The sequence below is a fragment of the Panicum virgatum genome, chromosome 9K (genome assembly GCF_016808335.1).
Source record: "Panicum virgatum strain AP13 chromosome 9K, P.virgatum_v5, whole genome shotgun sequence".
Lineage (NCBI taxonomy): Eukaryota > Viridiplantae > Streptophyta > Magnoliopsida > Poales > Poaceae > Panicum > Panicum virgatum.
In genome coordinates this window covers 15,199,073-15,219,208 of record NC_053144.1, presented here as the reverse complement: position 1 = coordinate 15,219,208, position 20,136 = coordinate 15,199,073, and the positions used below count along the sequence as shown (strand labels likewise).

Below are 20,136 nucleotides of genomic sequence, written 5' to 3'. Positions count from 1 at the left end.
GTCGAGCACTGCTGCAATCTTCACACTAGATCCACGTTCTCCGATGACAAATTTTAGACCTTCAATTCGTGCCTTCTTCGAGACCTACACGAGCGAGTGCCAAAGGATGTAGGAGTATTTTTCCTAAGCACGTTCGAGACAAAAAAAAAATGTTTCTTCTCTAAGCACGTGTGCTGTTTCGACTCTTTAAGAGCAAGGTTAGTGATATCGCACACTCGTCGGCGGCAAAGATCCACGTTAATATACAGTGGTGGGAACTGGTGGGACTCGCTGGCAATTATTGCTTCCCGTGGTGCATTGGTGCAGCAGTAGTGCTGGAGGGTATGCAGCGAATTGGAAGCATGAGAGCGTGTTTTCTGTCTTTTTCTGCAGTAGTGATTAAGCTTCTGCTTTAACTGCCGGCTCCGTTCTCTCATCTCCTTTCTCTCTTTTTTTTTTTAAATGAAAACCGGTAGGAGAGCTGCCTATTGTATTAATAAGAAAGAAAGCCAAGAGATTTCAACACTGTACAAAGATTAGCACACAACAAGAAAAAATGCTAAGTGTTAAAAATACACAAGTGGACTCGCACTCTACAAATAAGACGTACTAGATGCTTCGCGCCCGCCACAACCCAGGTATCCCAGTCTCCTCTCTAATTCTCTCTTCTACATACATTTTAGCCGGCTCCTAGCCAATTAGTAACTTGCTCTAAGCATGAGAGAGAGAGGGTACTAGAGCATGTGCTTCTGCAGTCGCGGGAGCTGAGAAGAGCAAAATCAATACTACTACAGGTACTTGCGTGCACGAGACCCGCGGAGTCTAAAAGATATTTGCATGTAACAAACCCCCAACAGATATCCTTTGAATTTAAGGAAAAAGTGGTTACGCTTTCTATAGCGGGATATATAGATGGGGTATCTAGCTAAATTGATATCAAGACTTGTAACGAACATGGCACCATTGATGCCATTTCGAGTGATTTTGGTGATCGAATGACAACACAACACTTGGACTAATATGATTGTTAAGATAATCATTCTCAGGCTTTTAGGTTCAAGTGATGACAAAGAGAAAGAGAAGATAGGCGTAGCAAGGCCCGATGGACTGCCCCTACGGGGGTTCCGCTACCCGGTTAGCGGACGGGGGTCGAGGGGGAGCCGCCCCTCGCGGGTCTCAGGGCAGCGCCCTGAAAGCTCTTCGATTCAGGAGCACCGGAAGAACCGACGCCAGGGCATCGGAGCATCCGATGGTAGTCGGAAGAACCGACGCCTTGATACTTTGGTGCAGAAGGGAATCGAAGCCAAGTCAGCCTATAGGCACCGGTTGAACCGACGGTCTAAAATAGGGCATCGGTGCAATGGCCGTCCTTTGTACCAGAGACGATGTCAAGTGCCCAGAAGAAGTTTCTTCAGCACCGGTTCAACCGACGGTGCATCGGTGCATACCACCGGTGTAATGACGTCAGCGTCCAGGAGAAGATTCCTTCAGCACCGGTTGAACCGGTGAGGCATCGGTGCAAAGCATCGGTTCAACCGGTGGTCTCTGCGTCAGCCATCAGGAGTCCAACGGCTACTTCGTGTTATGAGTGACCGGATGAACCGACGCTACCCTGCCAAGAGGCATCGGTTCTTCCGGTGGTACGCAGATTTTCAGCTAACCATTGGAGCAACGGCTACAAGACTTGGTGGCCTATATATACGCCTCACCCCGGCCATTTGAAGATTGCTGGAGTTGCTGGACATCCCACACACACCCAAAAACATCTCCAAGCCATACAAAAGCATCAAGATCATATCCTTAGCCCTTAGCACACTTTGAGAGTGTTGTGTAAAGGATTAGCTCTTAGTGAGTGAGTTTGCAAGGCTTAGAGCCTTTGTGCTGTGGTTCATTAGTGAACCAAAACAAGAGCTTGGTGCGCCGGCACCTTGGAGCGTGGAGCTCGCCGGCAACGTCATCGACCCTCCGACTTGGTGTGGAGCGGCAACGACACCTTTGTGCGGGGGACGTGGAGACCCCCATCCTTTGTGGAGAAGCTCCTTAGTGGAACCCGGGGCCAAGGTGATCGTGATTGTGTTCACGGAAGAGACTTGGTGGCCGAGTAGCAATACTCTTAGTGAGTGCTACAACAACGTGGATGTAGGTGTGCCTTTGTGGCTAACCGAACCACGGGATAAACACCCGCGTCAAGAGTTTGCTATCTCCTATCCCGCTCTTTAAGCTTCCGCATTTCATTCTAGTAATTTGTATGCCTTTACTTTCATAGAATAGTTTCTTGATAGGAAAGGCTATAGGTTGCTAAACTCTTTTGGGATAGGGGTTTTACACTAAAACAACCTAGTTGCACATCTAGATAGCTTGTTTTAGTTTAAGCTTTGTGCAAACTAGTTGGAGCCATAGGTCTAAGTTTTTATTAGTGCCTAATTCACCCCCTCCCCCTCTTAGGCTAGAGCACCCGATCACTTTCAAGACTTTTGAGGTCGTCGAATAAAGTCGAGGGTAGAGTGATTGACGAATTCCCTAGCTAGTTAGAGGTTAGTTGGTAGTTGGATGTGACGGATCCCAATAGCACCCACGTAGGTGTGTGACCGGTGGATAGAGGCAAAGTAAGATAACATTACTATCTTTCAAACTGTAGGAAAATTATTTACAGTGTGCTGCTCTTCCGTGTAAGGTTGGAATATTTTTCATGCTACGCGAAGTTGTTCTTTTTGAAATCTGCTGATAGAGGAAAGTCGTTCACGTATCTGCTCGGCTCGTGAGTTACGATGAATGAAACTTATTATTTCTTAGGCTAATCACGGTGGAAGATTTCATGTTCATATTTTCAAAATAGTCATGTAAGTAAGAAGACTATGAAACAATATTTAAAACTATCGCTCCCAATGCAAAATTTCGATCATATCGTGGTTTCTTAGAATCTATGTTGTATTTAATTTCAAAATTCATAGTATTGGTATTCATGTAGAAAGAGTTTCATCTCGTTCTTCTTAAATTCTATGCCATATCATCATACAATTCTATATATATGGCATGAAATTCCTATGAAATTCCCATTGGGAATGGCTTTGACCTCCGCTAAATGGAAAAGCCGGTATGAATGAGAGTAAATAAGAGATGCAACACTTTCTCAAAAAAAACCCACAACGACAAAAAAATCGCGATGATCATTCGCAAAAGAAAGAAAATCGTGATGATCTTGGACCAAGATGGTCAAAGTCACGCGGGAGGCCGGAAGGCGCGTAGGAGTACCAGGCGAGCGACCGCCAGCCAGCACAGGAGACGGGCGCGGACCCCGTCCCGTGATCCCGTGCACCAACCGAGCCGGACGCCGCCACTCCCCGCGCGGCACGTGGCCCGGCCCCACCCGCCCCCGATAAACCCCCGCCGCGTCGCGCACTCCGCCTCGCCGTTTGAGTTCACCCTAAGCATCGTCATCAGTGCCCTCCTCTCCTCCCTGCTCGCTGGGAAAAAACCCTCGCCTCGCCTCTCCGCTCCCCCCTCCCCCTAGCGCGCGGCGAGCGATCGACGGACCCCCCACCCGCCATGGCGAGCGACGACGAGGAGGAGGAGTGCGGCTACTTCTACGACGACGACGACGCCGAGGAGGACGCCGCCGCCGGCCTGGAGCAGGCCGCCGCGCCGCCGCCGGAGCGCCGCGCGGACTACTGGGTGAGTGGGGTATACCGATCGAGCCCGGCTTCGACGAATGCGCGCTCGCCGCGTCGGCGGGATCGGGGAGGAGCTCGCCGATCGGGTTCGGCCGCCCTCCACCTGCGCACCGCCCCGATTCGCCAAATCCTTTTCCTAGCCCACCGTAAGGGGAAAGTTAAAAGGGAAAAAAGTGGGGGCAATTCTGCACAGCCAGTCTGTGTTACTCCCAACCTGCGCGGTTCGAGCCGTATCGTGCGCCGATTCCGGGGAATCTGGCTGAAATCTGCCCAGATGTCGAAAATCCTCACTGGATCGGCTTGGGTTGGTATGGTCCTTTTGGGTGGGATGTACGCGCGCGGTTTTGTAATTTCAGTGCGGTGAAAGAAGCAAACTAGTTTGCTGTGTAGCGTCTGCACCCTCGTCTTCACACTGAACTCCCTTTAGTCTTTTTTTTTTGTGTGTTGTCTTAATTCCAAACTTTGGTTGCCTGTTAAGTATTTTTCATGTGCTGAATTTAGATGTTTCAAATGATACGAGCAGATTTGTAGTTTCACGAACATATGTTTGTGCTACGTCTCGATAAGAAATTTTTCCACTCAAAGTTGTGTCTTAGAGACCTATTGATGTTGAAAGCGTCTGGAAGGAGCAAAAAGTAATAAATTTTGCCACAATCTACAGACATATGCAAGAGATAATCCTACCTTCGAGGTTATTAATTCCTAGTTCTCTAGTATTCTGAACTATGTTTGTTCCATCATTTTGTATTAAAAACCTTTGGTTTACATAAAAATTGGACAGAATGCAAGCTTCCGTTAACGCTGAATATAACTAAGCACCATATGAACTTTCAGTTAGCATTTGCTGTAACTTAGTGACTGCCAAAGAAGGCATAAAGCAACCAATCATTCATCTTTGTGGTTCAGTTCTCATCAGTTGGCACCCAATGGTTTCATACTTTCATCTATGGTGTAAACAACAACTTTTTTTTTCTTGCTCGTATTAGTGGTCTTGTTTTGTGAAGCAACCAATCATTCATCTTTGTGGTTCAGTTCTCATCAGTTGGCATCCAATGGTTTCATACTTTCATCTATGGTGTAAACAAAACTTTTTTTTCTTGCTCGTATTAGTGGTCTTGTTTTGTGCAATCGTATATACATACATATCATTTTGCATCGTTTGGGAGTTCAGCTTTGAGATTGGTGGATTACACATTTGTTCGCCCAAGATTCTTTACTTGCTTTATTTAACTAGATTTATACATGCTGTGTTCTTACTGTACTATTTTTTCTTAAAAAAAATGCAATTACATGTGTAACTGTTGCTGCAGGCCATTACACAGGAGTCCCTTCCCACTGCACAGGTAATGGAACTGAACTAAGCATTTCTTAAGTGTTCAGTGTTTAGATTCTGTCTGTCCTAATAACCCTCTTGATCAATGACATGTTCCTTTCAATCTTCTCTACCTACAGAAACAAGATCTTTCTACAGTCATGAACTTTCTCAATATAAAACAACATCAAGCACGAGCTCTCCTCATCCACCACCGGTGGAGGATGGATGGCATCTATGATCACTTAGATAAGGGGCGAGAGCGCATGCTCAGAGATGCAGGTATTGTGCTGCAGGAGAATAATATTATGGCAGCAGCTGGCTCAACAACACCATGGAGAAGTGTGCACTGCAATGTGTGTTTTGAGGACATCCCCATGGGTGTAGTCTTGACCATGGACTGTGGGCATTGCTTCTGCAATGATTGTGAGTTTCAGCACCATTTCAATGTGTTTATCCTTTGATCTGTGTTGATGCCTTAATAGCAGCTAATTTATTTGTGGTTTGCGATTTTTTTTGTGATCTTTCATCAACAAGATATCTTGGACAATTTCCTAAGCTTTTGCAAAAGATAAATAGAGATTTCTTATATTGACAGAAAAACACCAGTGCATTTGCTTACCTTAGTATTTCCACTCTTTGTTCAGGTTGGACGCAGCATTTCTATTCCGCCGTAGAAAGCGGTAAGAAGCAGATTAGGTGCATGCAGGTGAAGTGCCCGGCCTTCTGCGATGAGGACCACGTGCGGCGTCTCCTTGGCCGGAAATACCCCGAAATGGCCAAGCGCTTCAATCGGTTCCTGCTCGAGTCCTACCTTGAGGACAACGACTCTGTGAAGTGGTGCCCCAGCGCACCAAACTGTGGCCGCGCAATCCGTGTGGGCACTGGTGAGCGGTACTGTGAGGTGGAGTGCCCCTGCGGCTTAAGCTTCTGCTTTAACTGCACGGCACATGCACATTCGCCGTGCCCGTGCACCATATGGGAGAAATGGAATGCCAAGTGTACGGAGGGAGAGAACATCAAGTGGATCCTCGCTAACACCAAGAGCTGTCCCAAATGCTTTAAGGCCATCGAGAAGAATGGTGGCTGCAACCTTGTCCGCTGCAACTGCGGCCAGTGTATGTGGTAAGTTTTTGGTACACTTACAGGTAGAGTGCCTTTGGTTGGAGCAATTAATTTGGCGGGTGGGGCTTATTAAGTTAGAACTACGATCTTCTGGTCAAAACATGTGAACTCAACAGCAACTCGAGATGCCAATGGATGTATGTTGGGGAGATTTCTGTCCAGTAGTTTCTGTCCAACATCATTGGCGTTGCTCAAATGTGCATTCACAAGTTCTCACCGGGGAGAACTGGGGAATAACCTGGTGCTTGTATCCTGTCCCGACTCTGGATTTCTGACTTTTCATGGATGCAGTTGGCTCTGCGGTGGAGGGACCGGCTTGGATCACACGTGGACCAGCATTGCCGGCCACAGCTGCAACCGTTACAAGGAGGAGACCCGCGGGAAGACCAAGGACACGAGCAGGGAGCAGATGCAGCGATACAAGCACTACTACGACCGGTTCAAGATCCACGGCGACTCGTACGGCGTGGAGAAGCAGAAGCTGGGGCCAACCGTGCTGGAGCGGGTGAGGCTGCTGGAGGCTGACCTCAAGCGCCCGCTGACGATCCGCGACGGGGACTGGCTGATCCGGGCGCACCGGCGCCTGCTGGTGTCGCGGCAGGTGCTGTCGCGGTCGTACGTGTTCGCCTACTACATGTTCGGCGGCGAGCTGCGGATGCAGCCGGCCGGCCGGGCGGGCCTGGCCGTGGCGCGGAACCTGTTCGAGGACCAGCAGGAGCAGCTGGAGCAGCACGTGGAGCGCCTGTCCGAGCTGCTCGCGGGCGCGGACGCGGTGGCGATGCCCGAGGCGGAGATCGTGCAGGCGAAGCAGAAGGCCGTCACGCTCGTCAAGACCGTGGAGAGGCTGTGCGGGGAGATGTACAAGTGCATCCCGGACGAGCTGCTCACGCTGCTCGTCGAGCCGATGACCATCGCGGCGTACCGGCCGGACGGCCCCGACAAGGCCGAGGAGCTCACGGCGTGATCGGGCGGTCGGCTTGCGCCACATTTTGGCCTCTCGCTGGCCGGCCGGCTCGGTGCAGCATATCGGCAGTAGACGCGTTTATATAGCGTAAAATGATTTAGGCTGGTTAACATAGAAGGCCACACAGTACTTGAGGTAAAAAGAAAAAGGGTCTGACCTTAGCAGAGTATCTAATGCTACAAGCGAAGCACTCGTGGATTCGTCCATAAAGTATATTTCCAGTGTGTCTGTTCGCTGCATTGTTCTTGCCTTCTTAGAACCAAATTCATCTGATCTTAAAAGAGTGCCGGGATGGTCGACGGTGGGCTCGCAGCCGTGGCCGGTGCTGCTGCTGTGAGCCCGTGTGTCGCCAAACAGGAGCATGCAGAGGAACGGGTTCTGGGGATGTGGAAACTCGTTGAAGGTTGAAAATGATTCGTGCGTGTTGGATATCAAATTTCCAACATCGACTTTAGGGCACCAACTAAAACTTGTGAAAAAAAAGAAGCAGGCAGTTGAAGTAGCACCACTTACCACGAAACCATAAATTTTTCATGTTCTCTCGCTCTTCCATCCTCGCAGCTCGATCTACATCGAAACTGCAAAATTGCGAACTATGGCATCCGATCTTCCACCACAAATTTGCTCTGCGCATATCACAATGGATCAATTCGATCCATGGCATAATTCAGAAAAAAAGTTAGTCTAGCTGAATTCTTGGTGCTGGAGTGATCCATTGTGCTATGCGTACGTGTGAGTTCAATTCTAGCACCATATATGTCTAAACTTATTGTACAGTTTGTGCTTATGAACGAACTATATATTTGTACTCGATAATTGTACCTCGCAGAGAGAGAGAGAGAGAGTTGCACCTACTGGATATACCGTACCGTACCGGTCGACATGGCACGGCCGGTTTGTCTTATGCACGTTAATTTCCACCGCAACACAACGCTGCAGCCAGCCCAGGCGTCGCAAGAGCTCCCACGGGCAGCCTTAAACCCTGCCCTGACCGGCCTACCAAACAAACCCGCCCGCCTGCCTGCAAGCCGCCGCGCCGCCGGCGATCGGCGGGCAAGCTTCCCGCGCGCATCGCCCCGCACGCCGCTCATTATGGACAGCGACGACGACTTGTACGACGGCGACTGCGGTTACGACGACGAGGACGAGGCGATGGAGGGGGACGACGACGGCGCCGGTGACGGCTTCTACGACGACGACGACGACTGCGGCCATGAGGAGGACCCCGTGCGGCGGGAGCGTCCCCTCGAGTTCACGGTGAGTAATGGCGAGCGACGGAGCGGGCACACAAGTCCGTCGTGGTCTCGATCGATTGATTCTTGCATGCACAGATCTTCACTGGATCCACCGCGCCCAGCAAAAAACTTAGATTTCTCGATTGAATCTGACGACGTTCTTCAAGGTCGTCCGCCTTTCGGTACAAAAATTCCATATTATCTCTTCTTCCCTTCGAGGTTTTTATCATGCGTTATATTCCTATATCCTTTGAGATGTGGATGAAGTCTTGTCGGCTCGGCTTTGCTGGTGAATTGTGATGTACTACCTCCATCCCAAATTACAATCCATTTTGACTTTTCTAGATACATACATTTTGCTATGTATCTAGATGTACACTCTGTCTAGATACATAGTAAAAACTACAATATATATGTATCTAAAAAATCCAAAATGAATTGTAATTTGGGATGGAGGGAGTATGCCTTAATGCTAACTTAATACTTTAGGGGCTGTTTGGGAGACCTCCAGCTCCAGCTTCTGCGAAGAGAATCGCTCCCAAGTCCCAACCAGCCAAACGATCAAAATGCTAACTGATTTAGGTGGGGATAAGGGGAGAATAGCTTCTCCATTTACACCTTCACCCTACTCCCTGTTATTCTGGTGAGAATCATCGAAGAATCAATTCTCATCAGCTCCCACACACTGCTCCCTCCTAGAAATCTCATAGAATCACTCCATCGGAGAATCATGGAGCAGAGCTAAAGAACCGGAGCTCTCCCAAATGGAGCCTTAGAAGCAGTCTTCGATATTAGGCATAAAAGACTATCAATTTTGTTCAAAGTAAAGGACTTGCGGTATGTCATTGGGCGCACATACAATTTTTCATATTGCTTTGGGATTTATACTTCTAGTCCAGTGATTAAAATATATTTGAGTAGATTGCATTACAAGTTTGACAATGTGACTGGGATCTATACTATATATATGCTAAGGCAAAAAGGGAATTCACAAAAAGAAAAGGCTCAATGAAGAGAAGAAAAAGCTTCAAACTTGAAATTGTGACCTCAACAATTACTCCTAAACATAATTTATTCAATCACAATCTTAGTTTCTATTAGAAGATTTATTCGTGTTGTTTAATCTATTTGCCTAAACGGTCATTTAGTCCATTTAAACAATGTTTAAATGGTAAACAGAGGTCACCTGTGTAGTTTAGACCCTAAATGGTGGATTAAACAGTTGGACTGTTTAAACCGTCAAAACCATTTAAACAGTGTCGAGTTAAACATGATTAAATGAGCTAAATGACTATTTAATTCTTAATTTAGTCAATCGGAGGATTACAATTACCACAATCAATACCGAACTAATTAGTATCGTAAGTATATGAAGTGTGGTGGGATTTAGATTTCTTTCAAAAAGAATATTTGGTAGAATACTTACTTTTTACATGTGCAAATATGTAGACTTTCTAGAATATTTTAGATTTACGTACATAAATAAATATGTATATTTTAGCGTTACTATGCCAAACCGTTTAGGCCGTTTAAATGGTGTTTAAATGGCCTAAACCCTAAACAAAGGGTGACTGATTGTTTACTGTTTAGCGTTTAGTATAGCATTAGAGATTTATTCGTGTTGTTTAATCGGTTACTGTTGCTAAATTCTTCTTTGAGAAGATTACTAAGTCAGTTTTGGTCCTCTTGCTGCATGCAGGCCATTAAAAAGGAGTCCCTTTCAATGGCACAGGTAATTTGACTGCCATTATTCTTGCTGAGTTTACTGATTATTATTTTTTGTTTTAGTAATTAAAATGCATCTCCTACATGTATTTCATCGTTTTAATTAGCTTCCTTTGGAACAAAGGCAAAATGAAAAAAAAAATTGTAGGACTAAAATCCTATCAGAAAATTCTTATGGAGCCCTTTGGATCGGAGTAATTGGTTTGAACCTCTAGAATTCCTATGGAATTCCTTGGAATGGTTCCTTCTATATGAATCTTGAAGGATTTCTACCTCCAACAAAATCTTTTGAGCCTTACATGTTCCTGTCTTACATGAATCCTGCATTTCAACAAGACTCAGTGATCAGATTTTGTGTAGAACTGTGTGTAATCTTGTGTCTAGCTAATTACAGTCGTCTTCACTTGTCAACTCGATCTATCTGCAGCAACAAGACCTGTCCATGGTGATGGGCATGTTCAACATAAAGCAGCACCACGCGCGTGCTCTCCTGATCCACTACCGTTGGGACACATATCGCCTCAACGACCACCTGGAGAGGAAAGGGCAAGACCGCATGCTCATGGAGGCAGGCGTCGTGTTGCAGCAGCAGGAGAGCAACAGCGCGGTGGTTCCACCACCAGCGGCTGCCTCCAAAAAGAGGACGAAGCCCTCTCGAAAGAAGACGAAGGTGACCTGCGAGGTGTGCTTCGAGGACTCCTCCCCGGGCGCCTTCTGGACCATGGACTGCGGGCACTCCTTCTGCAACGACTGCTGGACGGGCCACTTCTCCGCCGCCCTCGACGGCGGCAGCAAGCAGATCAGGTGTATGGCGTTCAGGTGCCCCGCCATCTGCGACGAGGACGCGGTGCGGCGCCTCCTCGGCCGCCGGGACCCCGCCGCGGCGGAGCGGTTCCACGACTTCCTCCTCCGGTCGTACGTGGACGACAACAGCGCCGTCAAGTGGTGCCCCAGCGTCCCGCACTGCGGCCGCGCCGTCCGGCTGGCCGCCGCCGACGGGGAGCCGCCGGCGTGCGAGGTGGAGTGCCCCTGCGGCGCCTGCTTCTGCTTCCGGTGCGCGGCGCCTGCGCACTCGCCGTGCCCTTGCGCCATGTGGGCGCGCTGGGAGGCCAAGGGCCGCGGCGAGGGCGAGAACGTCAAGTGGATGCTCGCCAACACCAAGAGCTGCCCCAAGTGCTTCAAGCCCATCATCAAGGACGGCGGCTGCAACCTCATCACCTGCAAGTGCGGGCAGCATCTCTGGTAATATAATCATCAATCTAAGTAGTCATTGTTGCTTCTCATCATCTCCTTCTGAATCTGACCTGTTGATGATGAAGATTAATTAGTACTAGTCGCATTTTGTTTTTTTTCCCTGACGCACACATGCGATGCAACTTGTATGCAATGGCAACGCACATGCAGCTGGCTTTGCGGCGGCGCCACCGGGTTCTCCCACACCTGGACCAGCATCGCCAACCACAGCTGCAACCGCTTCGAGGCCGAGGAGAAGAAGAAGGTGGACGACGCCAGGCGGCACGTGCGGCGGTACGAGCACTACTACACCCGGTTCGAGAGCCACGACGCGTCGTGCCGGGCGGAGCGCGAGCAGCTCGGGCCGGCCGTGGCGGCGCGCGCGGCGAGGCTGGAGGCGCTCGGCGGCTGCCTGCTCAAGGACGCGTCGTGGCTGGGCAGCGCGCACCAGAGCCTGCTGGCGTGCCGCCAGGCGCTGGCGCGCTCGTACGCGTTCGCCTACTACATGTTCGATGGCGAGGAGACGCCGACCCGGCCGCCGCTGGAGCCCGGGGGCCTGCCCATGGTGCGGCGGCAGGACCTGTTCGAGGACTACCAGGAGCAGGTGGAGGCCAACGTGGAGCGGCTGTCCAAGCTGCTGACGGAGCTGCCGGAGGAGGAGGAGGAGGTCCTGCGGGTGAGGCAGCACGCCGTCAACCACACCGGGACCGTCGAGAAGCTGTGCCGGCAGATGTACAGCTGCATCCAGGACGAGCTGCTGCCGATGCTCGTCGAGCCCATGTCCATCATGTCGTACCAGCCCGGCGGCCCCAGCAAGGCCACTGAGCTGCCGGCATGACAGCGGACGACGACGACTAGGCTGCCGCCTAATGGCCGGCTGGCCGCGCGCGGCTGGCCTGGCCGCCATACTGCAAGTCCAGCTGCAGGGTGTTGAACTGTATGAACAGCTGTGGCCGATGGTTCAATTTTCATCTATTACCTATAAAACCGGGTATCTAGTCTCCTCTGACTATCAAAACCGTTTCTTTTACCCCCTCGACAATTTCACAAGCGGTTTTTGCATTCTTTTTTTATATAGATTTTCTTCCTTTTCTTTTTTTTTCACTCGGTTGAGGCAGCAAATGTAGATAAAAAATCGTGAAAATTGGCAGAGTGGTAGAGGAGAGTATAGAGAACCCAATTTCACAATCTTTTGAAGTTGAAACTAAAAACCAATTTGAAATTTGAAATTTTGAATAAAGAAATAATTCAAACTTCATTGAATATTTAGGGCTTCAAGATGAACTCCATCTTTGAAAAAAATTAAATTGTGTGACACATATTATAGGTACATATCTTTAGAAAATTATTGTTAGTATAGTTTCTATAGTATTACGAAGGGCAAAAATTGAGCCAAATTTTATCTTTTTATTTATTTTTCACATAATTTAAAATCTACTCAAGAATTTGCATACGTATAAATAAAATATTCAAACGCTTGAGCACAACTGTATGAACAGTTGTGGCCGATGGTTTGTTTTATTTGGAACCTTCTCAAATCGCCAACGTTATTTCCAGTATAATTTTGACATTTTCCCAAAATTAAAAGAATACCACCAACAAAAATGGCCAATATGAGTTTTTCGTGCTCTCAAGTTTCATCGTATACTCCTAAATTCCTCTGCACTTTTCAGAGTTGCCCTGGGCTTTTTTTTTTATTATTGGATATCTCTGACGACACGGGCTTTTCCTTTTTAGCTCTGCCATTCTATCTAGAAAGCACTGGGCCATTTTGTCTAGAAGAAGAAGCCTTGGGCCAATTTTACGATGAACATAATAACACATCAAGCCCGGCGTCAACCCAACTGGGCTGGAGGCCCACCAGACTCGGAGAATTTGCAGTTCTCCAGGGACCTGCGCGTAAAAGGACCCGGCGGCTCGTCCCACCGTCACGCGGAACCATTCGCACCAGATCGCTAGGGTTTAAGCGCCTCGCCGCCTCCGGAGCTCGAACCCCTCGCCGCCTGCCGTATTCGGAGAAAGCGAATCGAGATGTTCCTCGGCTCGATCCCGCGGCGCCCGAGCAAGGAAGCCGCGTACAAGCAGCTGCGGTCGCACCTCACCGTCATGGCCGCCTGCGTCGCCGTCATCCGCGCCGTCCCCTACGTCCTCCACTTCCTCACCCGCGACGCCGACGTCCAGGAGCTCAAGCTCGAGCTCTAGAGCCTCCCGCCCCCATGCCGACCCCGCCCCCGTCCCCACAAGGTGAGCCCCCGGACCCCCTGATCCTCTCCTCTCTAGGTTTTGGTTGCCTTGCGGGCGTTTGACCCCTTGGTTGAATGGGCGCGGACGGTTGTGATGTATGCGTCTCAGCGATTTAGTATAGTTGATGACTAGACAATAACGTGGTTTTGCTCCGTGTTCACGCGAATGAATTGTGGTGGTTTGTGTTCATTTTGTTGATTTATAGCTTGTTTAGGTTCATCGTGATTTGTTGGATAAATCGGCGTGGCACTTGTCATCCTAGCTTAAACTCTGAGATTTCTGTGCAAAGGATGACCGTTGTTTAGATTATTAGGATGAATAGCAGTCACCTGGTCAGATACTCGTGGGTTCGCCAGATGGGTCATCTGACTAATTAGGATATTTGCGTACATTTTTTTTGTGTGTGTGTGTACACTTATGCGTTCTCTTAGAACTTTTGAGAACACTAGGTTGGATTGGGGAAACAAAGTATACAGTGCCACTAAATGTAGGAATGGAAAGTAAATAATATTTTCTAGCACAAACAGGTGTTTGAATTATTGGCTAGCACAACTTCCTGTTTCCGATTATCGGGAATAGATTCCTGCTTATGTCTATTCCACTTTTCAAAAGAATTCGCTATATCTAAAGGCTAAATTTAGTTGATCTGTTCTCGCTCTGAATAATTTGTTCATTTAAAATCAAGTAGTGAAATGTAAATATTTCTGCTTCAGACTTCCTGAGACGGACCAGGAATATTGATTAGCCTAGGGATTTGAAAACATAATCACACATGGGAGCATGAAGCTGAGGGACCGATTATGCAGCTCTGAAAGGAGGATTGCGCTTTTTAAATAATGAACATATGTTTTCAGGATGTTAGTACATTGAATTTATTTTCACTTTAATGGCTAACTCTATATTCTCAGCCTGTGTCATTGTCTGGCACATGTAAAGTCAATTAGTTGGCGGTTGATTGATGTGCATAATGGTAGTCATACTTATGATATTTTTTGCATTATTTTGCATGATATATACTAGTCCCGACCCTCAGAACTATTGATGTTTGGATGGATTAGTGTTGGCTAATATAAGCCTCTGGTTATTTGTTGTATGCTGTTCAAGGATGTTATAAATTCTGAATTTCAGTTTTGCAAATGGCCAATCGTCAAATTGCCGGTGTGTCCTAACCTGAGTACTCCATATGCATTGCCATTTTCCCGGACCTGCTTATGGAAATGGTATGCTGCATCTGATGTGGTTTTGATATTGCCATGCAAGTGTGGTCTGCAATGGTTGTAAAGATATTTGTTGAGGAACTCTTAAGATTAGGACCTTGATGGCAGACGGATGTCCTGATGATGCATATGTTGAAGTTTTCTGTTTAGCTGCAAGTTACTCTATTGTGCCTTTTCTGGTAACTAGGTCATTTGTTTTAATGGTAACACACATGAAAAGGACCAAACTGGGATGCATGTTCTGTGTTTGTCTTTATATTTGTTGTAGATATACTGTCACCTGGGCAAAATCTGTTTGAGTTGTGATAAGAGGCATATTCTCTGTCATAATCATGAGCTCATATCTGTTATACTATGGTTAACTGAATCATTAGGCATTTCAGGAGTTTGGTCTCGCAATTGGTGCTCCAATCACTGTCAATATAGTGAGTAGTGAAGTGGCCTAGTTTTGTTGTTTTTGCATTACCCCTCCTCCCCCTGGTAGGAGTTTGTGGATAACCTTGTCGAAAATTCTTTGTGGGAGCATCAACGACTACTTGCTAATACACAGATTGATGTATACTGCCAAATTGCATTTTCATCTTTCATTCTTAGTTTTGAGAAAAAATGGATGTATTAGTGAGCATTATAATTGTAGTGTTCCCAATGATTTATAATTGCCCTGTGCTCACATGTGCGGACTGTTGTCATGCTTGATTCCCTTTTTTTATCATTCAGAAAGAGTCTTAATTGAGGTACATGGGTAACTGACTTGTTTCTTATTCTTGTTAGGTGCTACTGGAATGGGCCGATCGTCTCTTCCAAGTTACGTCCAGCGTTGAGTTTCCTATGTGTACCGGTCAAAACATGGGTCCAGTGACCACAGAGAGTGCTTGCTTAAACTCTTTCTACACTCTTTAAAAGTCGGCGACGGTACCTGTTAGCTTTGGTGTTTCCGGAGACTGGTATTCTGTTTTGCGTGGCTGTATTATGATGTAGTCACATTTCATTGGGAGTTTCCGGAGGAGCTCATGACCCACCGTGCTGTGCCCCCCTACCTGTTGCCATCCTACGTCTCGTGTGCTCACTCACGGTTTATTTATGTGTGAACGCTTTGCCTGCCCTCGTTTCTCCAAGCAATCAGCCATGTATGAACGGTTGCCGTCCTACAGCCCGGATCGGCGGCGATTCGCGAGGGGAAAACGGGGCCGGAGTTGAGCGGGCGAAGGCACCGTCCCGGACGTGAGAATACGTTCCCGTCGTTCAGCGGCTGGCCGGTGGCAAAATCGTGTGGCCGGTGTACGGAGCGCAGTGGAGGTGGCCGGCCGAGGCGGTCAGGGAGTGAAGGGACAACTGGGGAGCCAGACTGCAGCAGATGATCTTCTCCTCGGTGTCTTCTGCTCTGCTCGCTCTGATGCTGTTGCGGCGAATCCTGCTTAGGTCTCAACTGACAATGGCTGTAATTTTGGGTTTAGTTTCTAGCAGGGCGGGCGGATCATGCCAGCCATGTGCAGATTCGTGAGGTCGGAGCTGGCACTGGGGTTTGTGGTTTTCCCAATGATCATCACGTGCCTGATGCGTGATGCCATCCTGTCACTCTGACGGCCACGGCCCACGGCCACGATGCGTCAATACGTCCTCCGTTGGCGTGGGGATATGGAAGGATCTCGTTTACGCGTCGACCCAATATGCCCAATTACCGAGGAGTACCACACTTCGCTTCTCCTGCCGCAACAAGTTCGGCTTCGGCAACAGCCGGCCATCAACGGCTCCACTTCGCCGCCTACCATAAAATGCAGCGGCCGCTCATCCATGAAGAAACAAAGAAGGGACGGGATGGTTCTGGTGCTTACTTTTGAGAATCATGGATACATGTTACTATCAAGTCATCAAGGACTTTTTCAGTTATTTCAGGCTCAGTGATAGGCTCATACTAGATAACTTCCAAACTGCCAAGGGCCAAGAGCCCGCCCTTCTCTGGTCCTAGAAATCTTGATCAACGCTTAGGATAACTGAACCCCGGCTAAAATCAAGGTATACATCCCATTATGCTCCTTTTATTTCGTTGGATAAAACTCACTCTCTCCCTTTTAATTGAAGTTCATTCCAAAAAAAAAAGTATTGATGTTTTTTCAGTAAGCAAATGGATAAATTGGTACCAGAATAACTCGCAAAATAATTGATATCAGAATATCAAGTCAAGTTCATAATGTTCACTAGAAAGCATGCCTGTGTAGGTCAGAGACAAGGATAAATGTCATTACAAGATGTCACTAATAACACTGTTCTTTTTCCTGCAGATGCCTACAATCCGGGTTGTCCAAAATTCGGCGGTGTGAAACTTCAGGAAGGTCCAGCATGTTCCGGAACAGAACTTCTCCATTGAAGTCCATGGCCGCCAAGCTTACTTGCTGAGAAAATGTTGCCTTATCACCAGGCGTATCAAGACTATTGATAGCAACTTCGGTGGTTCTGTTCATGCGTGCAGTCTCTTTCACAGTTCCCCTTATACACGGACTTGCTGTAGCCGCCTGCTGATGATGGGAGGACAAACGAGATCTCATTGTCAACCCAAAGATACGCTGCACCTAACCATCAAATCCAGCTGGCCCAAATGGTTGGTTCTTGGGTACTCCACTTGTCGCTATTTCGTAATGCGTTGAAATCTTCAAGAGCGCATGGAAGATCCAAATAAATTGCTCGAAGAAATGTTGAGACCAAGAGTATTCGTATCCGAACACAATCGATTCTCTTTGTGGCCGGAACTTTGAGCTTTCAGAATATAGTTGTATAAAAAGGGTTCCTTTGTTGTCTTCCCCATGTTAGATGATCAGCAACAAGGATCCAGTACGTCGACATGGGCAACTGCAGCAGCTTTACTCTTCCAACATGGTATTTTATCTGAACTTTGAAAAGTTGCTTTTGGTACGCTTGCACTTCTTGGTCTTGATATCCGTAACACTGCAGGAGAAGCCAGCTACAGAGAAACAGCCTGGTTTCTATTGATGAGGGTGGAACTCACGATGGCATAAAGACAATTCCAATTCAGAAGGCTTGTGAATTCACCACTAACTCTGTGCTCTGTGTGTGTATCATTACTTGGAACATGAATGGCAAGGTACATACTTGTAACTCGATTGCTTTCTTCGATGACGATCAGGCCAATTATTGCACTGATTTGATGTGTGTGTTGTGGTGGTGAAGATGTCTGTGGAAGATATAACAAAATTGGTGAGATCCAGCAGAAAGTTTGATTTATTGGTTGTTGGACTGCAAGAGGCACCAAAATGTGATGTTTCACAAGTTCTGCAAGAAACTATGGCCGACACACACATGTAAGAAACTATCCAGTTCTTTGCTATTGAACACACCATATAATTTTGCAGTATTCTCAAATTATTTGATGCACATTAAATTTCAGTCTATTAGGTCAGAAAAGCATGCAGTCTCTTCAGATGCTTCTTTTTGGATCAAAGAGTTCGAAGAAGTACATCATAGGTGATTCTAAATCTTTTTTTATCATATTTATCCCAAATAGCTTGATGCCAGTTGCATGTTTCCTCTTTTGTCAAACTAGTTTCCTAATACAGGTGTATAAACGTGCTTCTCTAATTTTGGACAGAGATGAAGGTGGACAAACATGCAGTTGGAGGTCTTGGGGGTATGATTGGGAGAAAGAAGGGAGCAGTGGCCATGTACATCAACTTCAGTGGGATCCGGATGGTTTTTGTATCCTGCCATCTTGCAGGTTGGTTTTCAATTTCAGGTTTATGCTTTCGACTTCCGTCAGTGTCACTTGTTTTTCTAAAACTCCTACCAATACATTACTATAATGCTTCAAGTATCAGATATCAGTATGGATATACTAGACAACCCAGACAATGAAAATATGATTGTAGAAGATTTTTGCGGGGATTCAGATGCTAGGCCTTACAGTTTCTCATATTCTGATACTAAAATCAACACAGATTGAAATATAATATGATGTAGGGATGATATAGCTGTTAGTTTTTTAAGGGCCATTATGAATTGACATGGAATTATTAAAGTGTAGCTCATGAACACAAGGTGGAGAAGAGGAACTCAGAATTCCAGCGTATTTCACAGTCACTCTTCTCCAAGTATGGCATTCCATATGCCCAATCAGCCGATATAACAGTGTGGCTAGGTGATCTCAATTATAGACTCGAAGGAATAAGCTCGATACCTGCAAGGAAGATGATTGAGGAGAATCGTCAGAGTGTAAGTGTCTGTTGGCAACAGTAAGTTTTAGTTTACACTGTAGGAGTGCTTCATATATGATGTCTGTTCTTTCAGAAGCTAAGAGGCAAAGATCAACTTCTGCAAGAAGCTGAAAAGGGTGAAGTGTTCAATGGGTACTACGAAGGGACTCTGACGTTTAAGCCAACATACAAATACGATGTCGGAAGTAGCATCTACGATACGAGTCATAAGGTATCTTGAACTAACGTCACGTCCAGATGCCAACTTGCAGAGATGAAACATCAATCGAAGCTTTTGAAATCTGACGTTTTATGCTTGCGATCTTCTCTTCTCCAGATAAGAGTGCCTTCTTGGACAGACAGGATATTGTTCAAGGTCGACCATTCTTCAGGCATGGATGCAGTATTAAGCTCATATGAATCCCTCGATTGTGTTAGGAGCTCCGATCACAAGCCTGTGAAAGCTCATCTTTGTCTGAAAGTACGCAGTGGGGATGATTGATTTCTCCGGTTGACATAGCAGGGGTACCATTTAGAAAGATTGATTTCTTCTCATAAGACTGTAGAGATATGAAATATGATTGATGTAAACTAAACCTCTTGATGTTTCGTCACCAGGAAAAAAATGTGTATACAAGGTTTGGTGAAATTATAAACTTGTTTTGTTGTGTCGCATAAAGTTTAAGATCTGGAAATGCAGTTTAGTCCTAATTGTTGCGGTTCAATTCGAAAATCAAAATCGTGTGACGCCATGCGAGCCATTTTAGCCGAGGCGCAAGAAATTCATGACGCGCCTGATCTGGAGAAAATGACAAGCTCAAAACATGATAAGCGGTTAAGCACTAGTGGTTGTGCTAATTAATTAAGAACACTGTGTTTACTTAGTACTGACTCAACGAGTCCATAGATGTGGCCGGCTCACCACCAGTCTCTTTTTGACGTGCTGATGCATCAACCAGATTATTATACTTCAACGAACCTTTTCCTTTTCCATGCAACACCTCGAGACCGATTCTGTTAATTATTGCGGCGTCAGTTGTGACCGATTTGACTCAAAGTTGGTGTTTCACAATCTTTCCCCAATACCTTGATACAAATTAAACAGGCTTACTGCTAAGATGGTTAGGATTTTCCTGAGCAGCTGCCTGGAGACGTGCATTTAGAAATACGTAGTGAGCCCTATCCAAAAAAAAGAAAGAAAAGAAATACGTAGTGAGCATTGAGCAATG

General features: G+C 46.8%; 3 protein-coding genes and 1 long non-coding RNA gene across 4 annotated transcripts; all 4 read left to right on the top strand.

Annotated features, from left to right (window-relative positions):
- Positions 1 to 3,384: 3,384 nt before the first annotated feature.
- LOC120650329 (probable E3 ubiquitin-protein ligase ARI1) lies at positions 3,385 to 7,290 on the top strand. Its single transcript, XM_039927427.1, has 5 exons — positions 3,385 to 3,651; positions 4,961 to 4,993; positions 5,103 to 5,388; positions 5,610 to 6,087; positions 6,379 to 7,290. Exons 1-5 carry the CDS (start codon positions 3,526 to 3,528, stop codon positions 7,049 to 7,051), a joined length of 1,596 nt encoding a protein of 531 aa, XP_039783361.1. The 5' UTR covers positions 3,385 to 3,525; the 3' UTR covers positions 7,052 to 7,290.
- Positions 7,291 to 8,061: 771 nt separating this feature from the next.
- LOC120650328 (probable E3 ubiquitin-protein ligase ARI3) lies at positions 8,062 to 12,352 on the top strand. The gene is made up of 4 exons (XM_039927426.1): positions 8,062 to 8,308; positions 9,986 to 10,018; positions 10,439 to 11,253; positions 11,416 to 12,352. The coding sequence occupies exons 1-4, from the start codon at positions 8,144 to 8,146 to the stop codon at positions 12,080 to 12,082; spliced, it is 1,680 nt and encodes a 559-aa protein (XP_039783360.1). The 5' UTR covers positions 8,062 to 8,143; the 3' UTR covers positions 12,083 to 12,352.
- Positions 12,353 to 13,164: 812 nt separating this feature from the next.
- On the top strand, positions 13,165 to 15,741 carry LOC120650327. The gene is made up of 2 exons (XR_005665569.1): positions 13,165 to 13,488; positions 15,477 to 15,741. It is a non-coding gene; the product is annotated as an uncharacterized LOC120650327 (long non-coding RNA).
- Positions 15,742 to 17,019: 1,278 nt separating this feature from the next.
- LOC120650326 (type IV inositol polyphosphate 5-phosphatase 11-like) lies at positions 17,020 to 19,598 on the top strand. The gene is made up of 8 exons (XM_039927424.1): positions 17,020 to 17,576; positions 17,652 to 17,802; positions 17,889 to 18,019; positions 18,106 to 18,182; positions 18,307 to 18,432; positions 18,739 to 18,926; positions 19,002 to 19,139; positions 19,245 to 19,598. The coding sequence occupies exons 1-8, from the start codon at positions 17,542 to 17,544 to the stop codon at positions 19,407 to 19,409; spliced, it is 1,011 nt and encodes a 336-aa protein (XP_039783358.1). The 5' UTR covers positions 17,020 to 17,541; the 3' UTR covers positions 19,410 to 19,598.
- The last annotated feature ends 538 nt before the right edge of the window (positions 19,599 to 20,136 follow it).

Excerpts from the sequence above, each read along its gene's own strand:
- LOC120650329 (XM_039927427.1), top strand. The coding sequence starts at position 3,526 with ATGGCGAGCGACGACGAGGAGGAGGAGTGCGGCTACTTCTACGACGAC. Across the intron at positions 3,652-4,960 it reads AGCGCCGCGCGGACTACTGG|GCCATTACACAGGAGTCCCT; the intron begins GTGAGTGGGGTA and ends CTGTTGCTGCAG. Across the intron at positions 5,389-5,609 it reads GCATTGCTTCTGCAATGATT|GTTGGACGCAGCATTTCTAT; the intron begins GTGAGTTTCAGC and ends CTCTTTGTTCAG.
- LOC120650328 (XM_039927426.1), top strand. The coding sequence starts at position 8,144 with ATGGACAGCGACGACGACTTGTACGACGGCGACTGCGGTTACGACGAC. Across the intron at positions 10,019-10,438 it reads AGTCCCTTTCAATGGCACAG|CAACAAGACCTGTCCATGGT; the intron begins GTAATTTGACTG and ends ATCTATCTGCAG. Across the intron at positions 11,254-11,415 it reads AAGTGCGGGCAGCATCTCTG|CTGGCTTTGCGGCGGCGCCA; the intron begins GTAATATAATCA and ends ACGCACATGCAG.
- LOC120650326 (XM_039927424.1), top strand. The coding sequence starts at position 17,542 with ATGGGCAACTGCAGCAGCTTTACTCTTCCAACATG. Across the intron at positions 17,803-17,888 it reads CTTGGAACATGAATGGCAAG|ATGTCTGTGGAAGATATAAC; the intron begins GTACATACTTGT and ends GTGGTGGTGAAG. Across the intron at positions 18,020-18,105 it reads ACTATGGCCGACACACACAT|TCTATTAGGTCAGAAAAGCA; the intron begins GTAAGAAACTAT and ends ATTAAATTTCAG.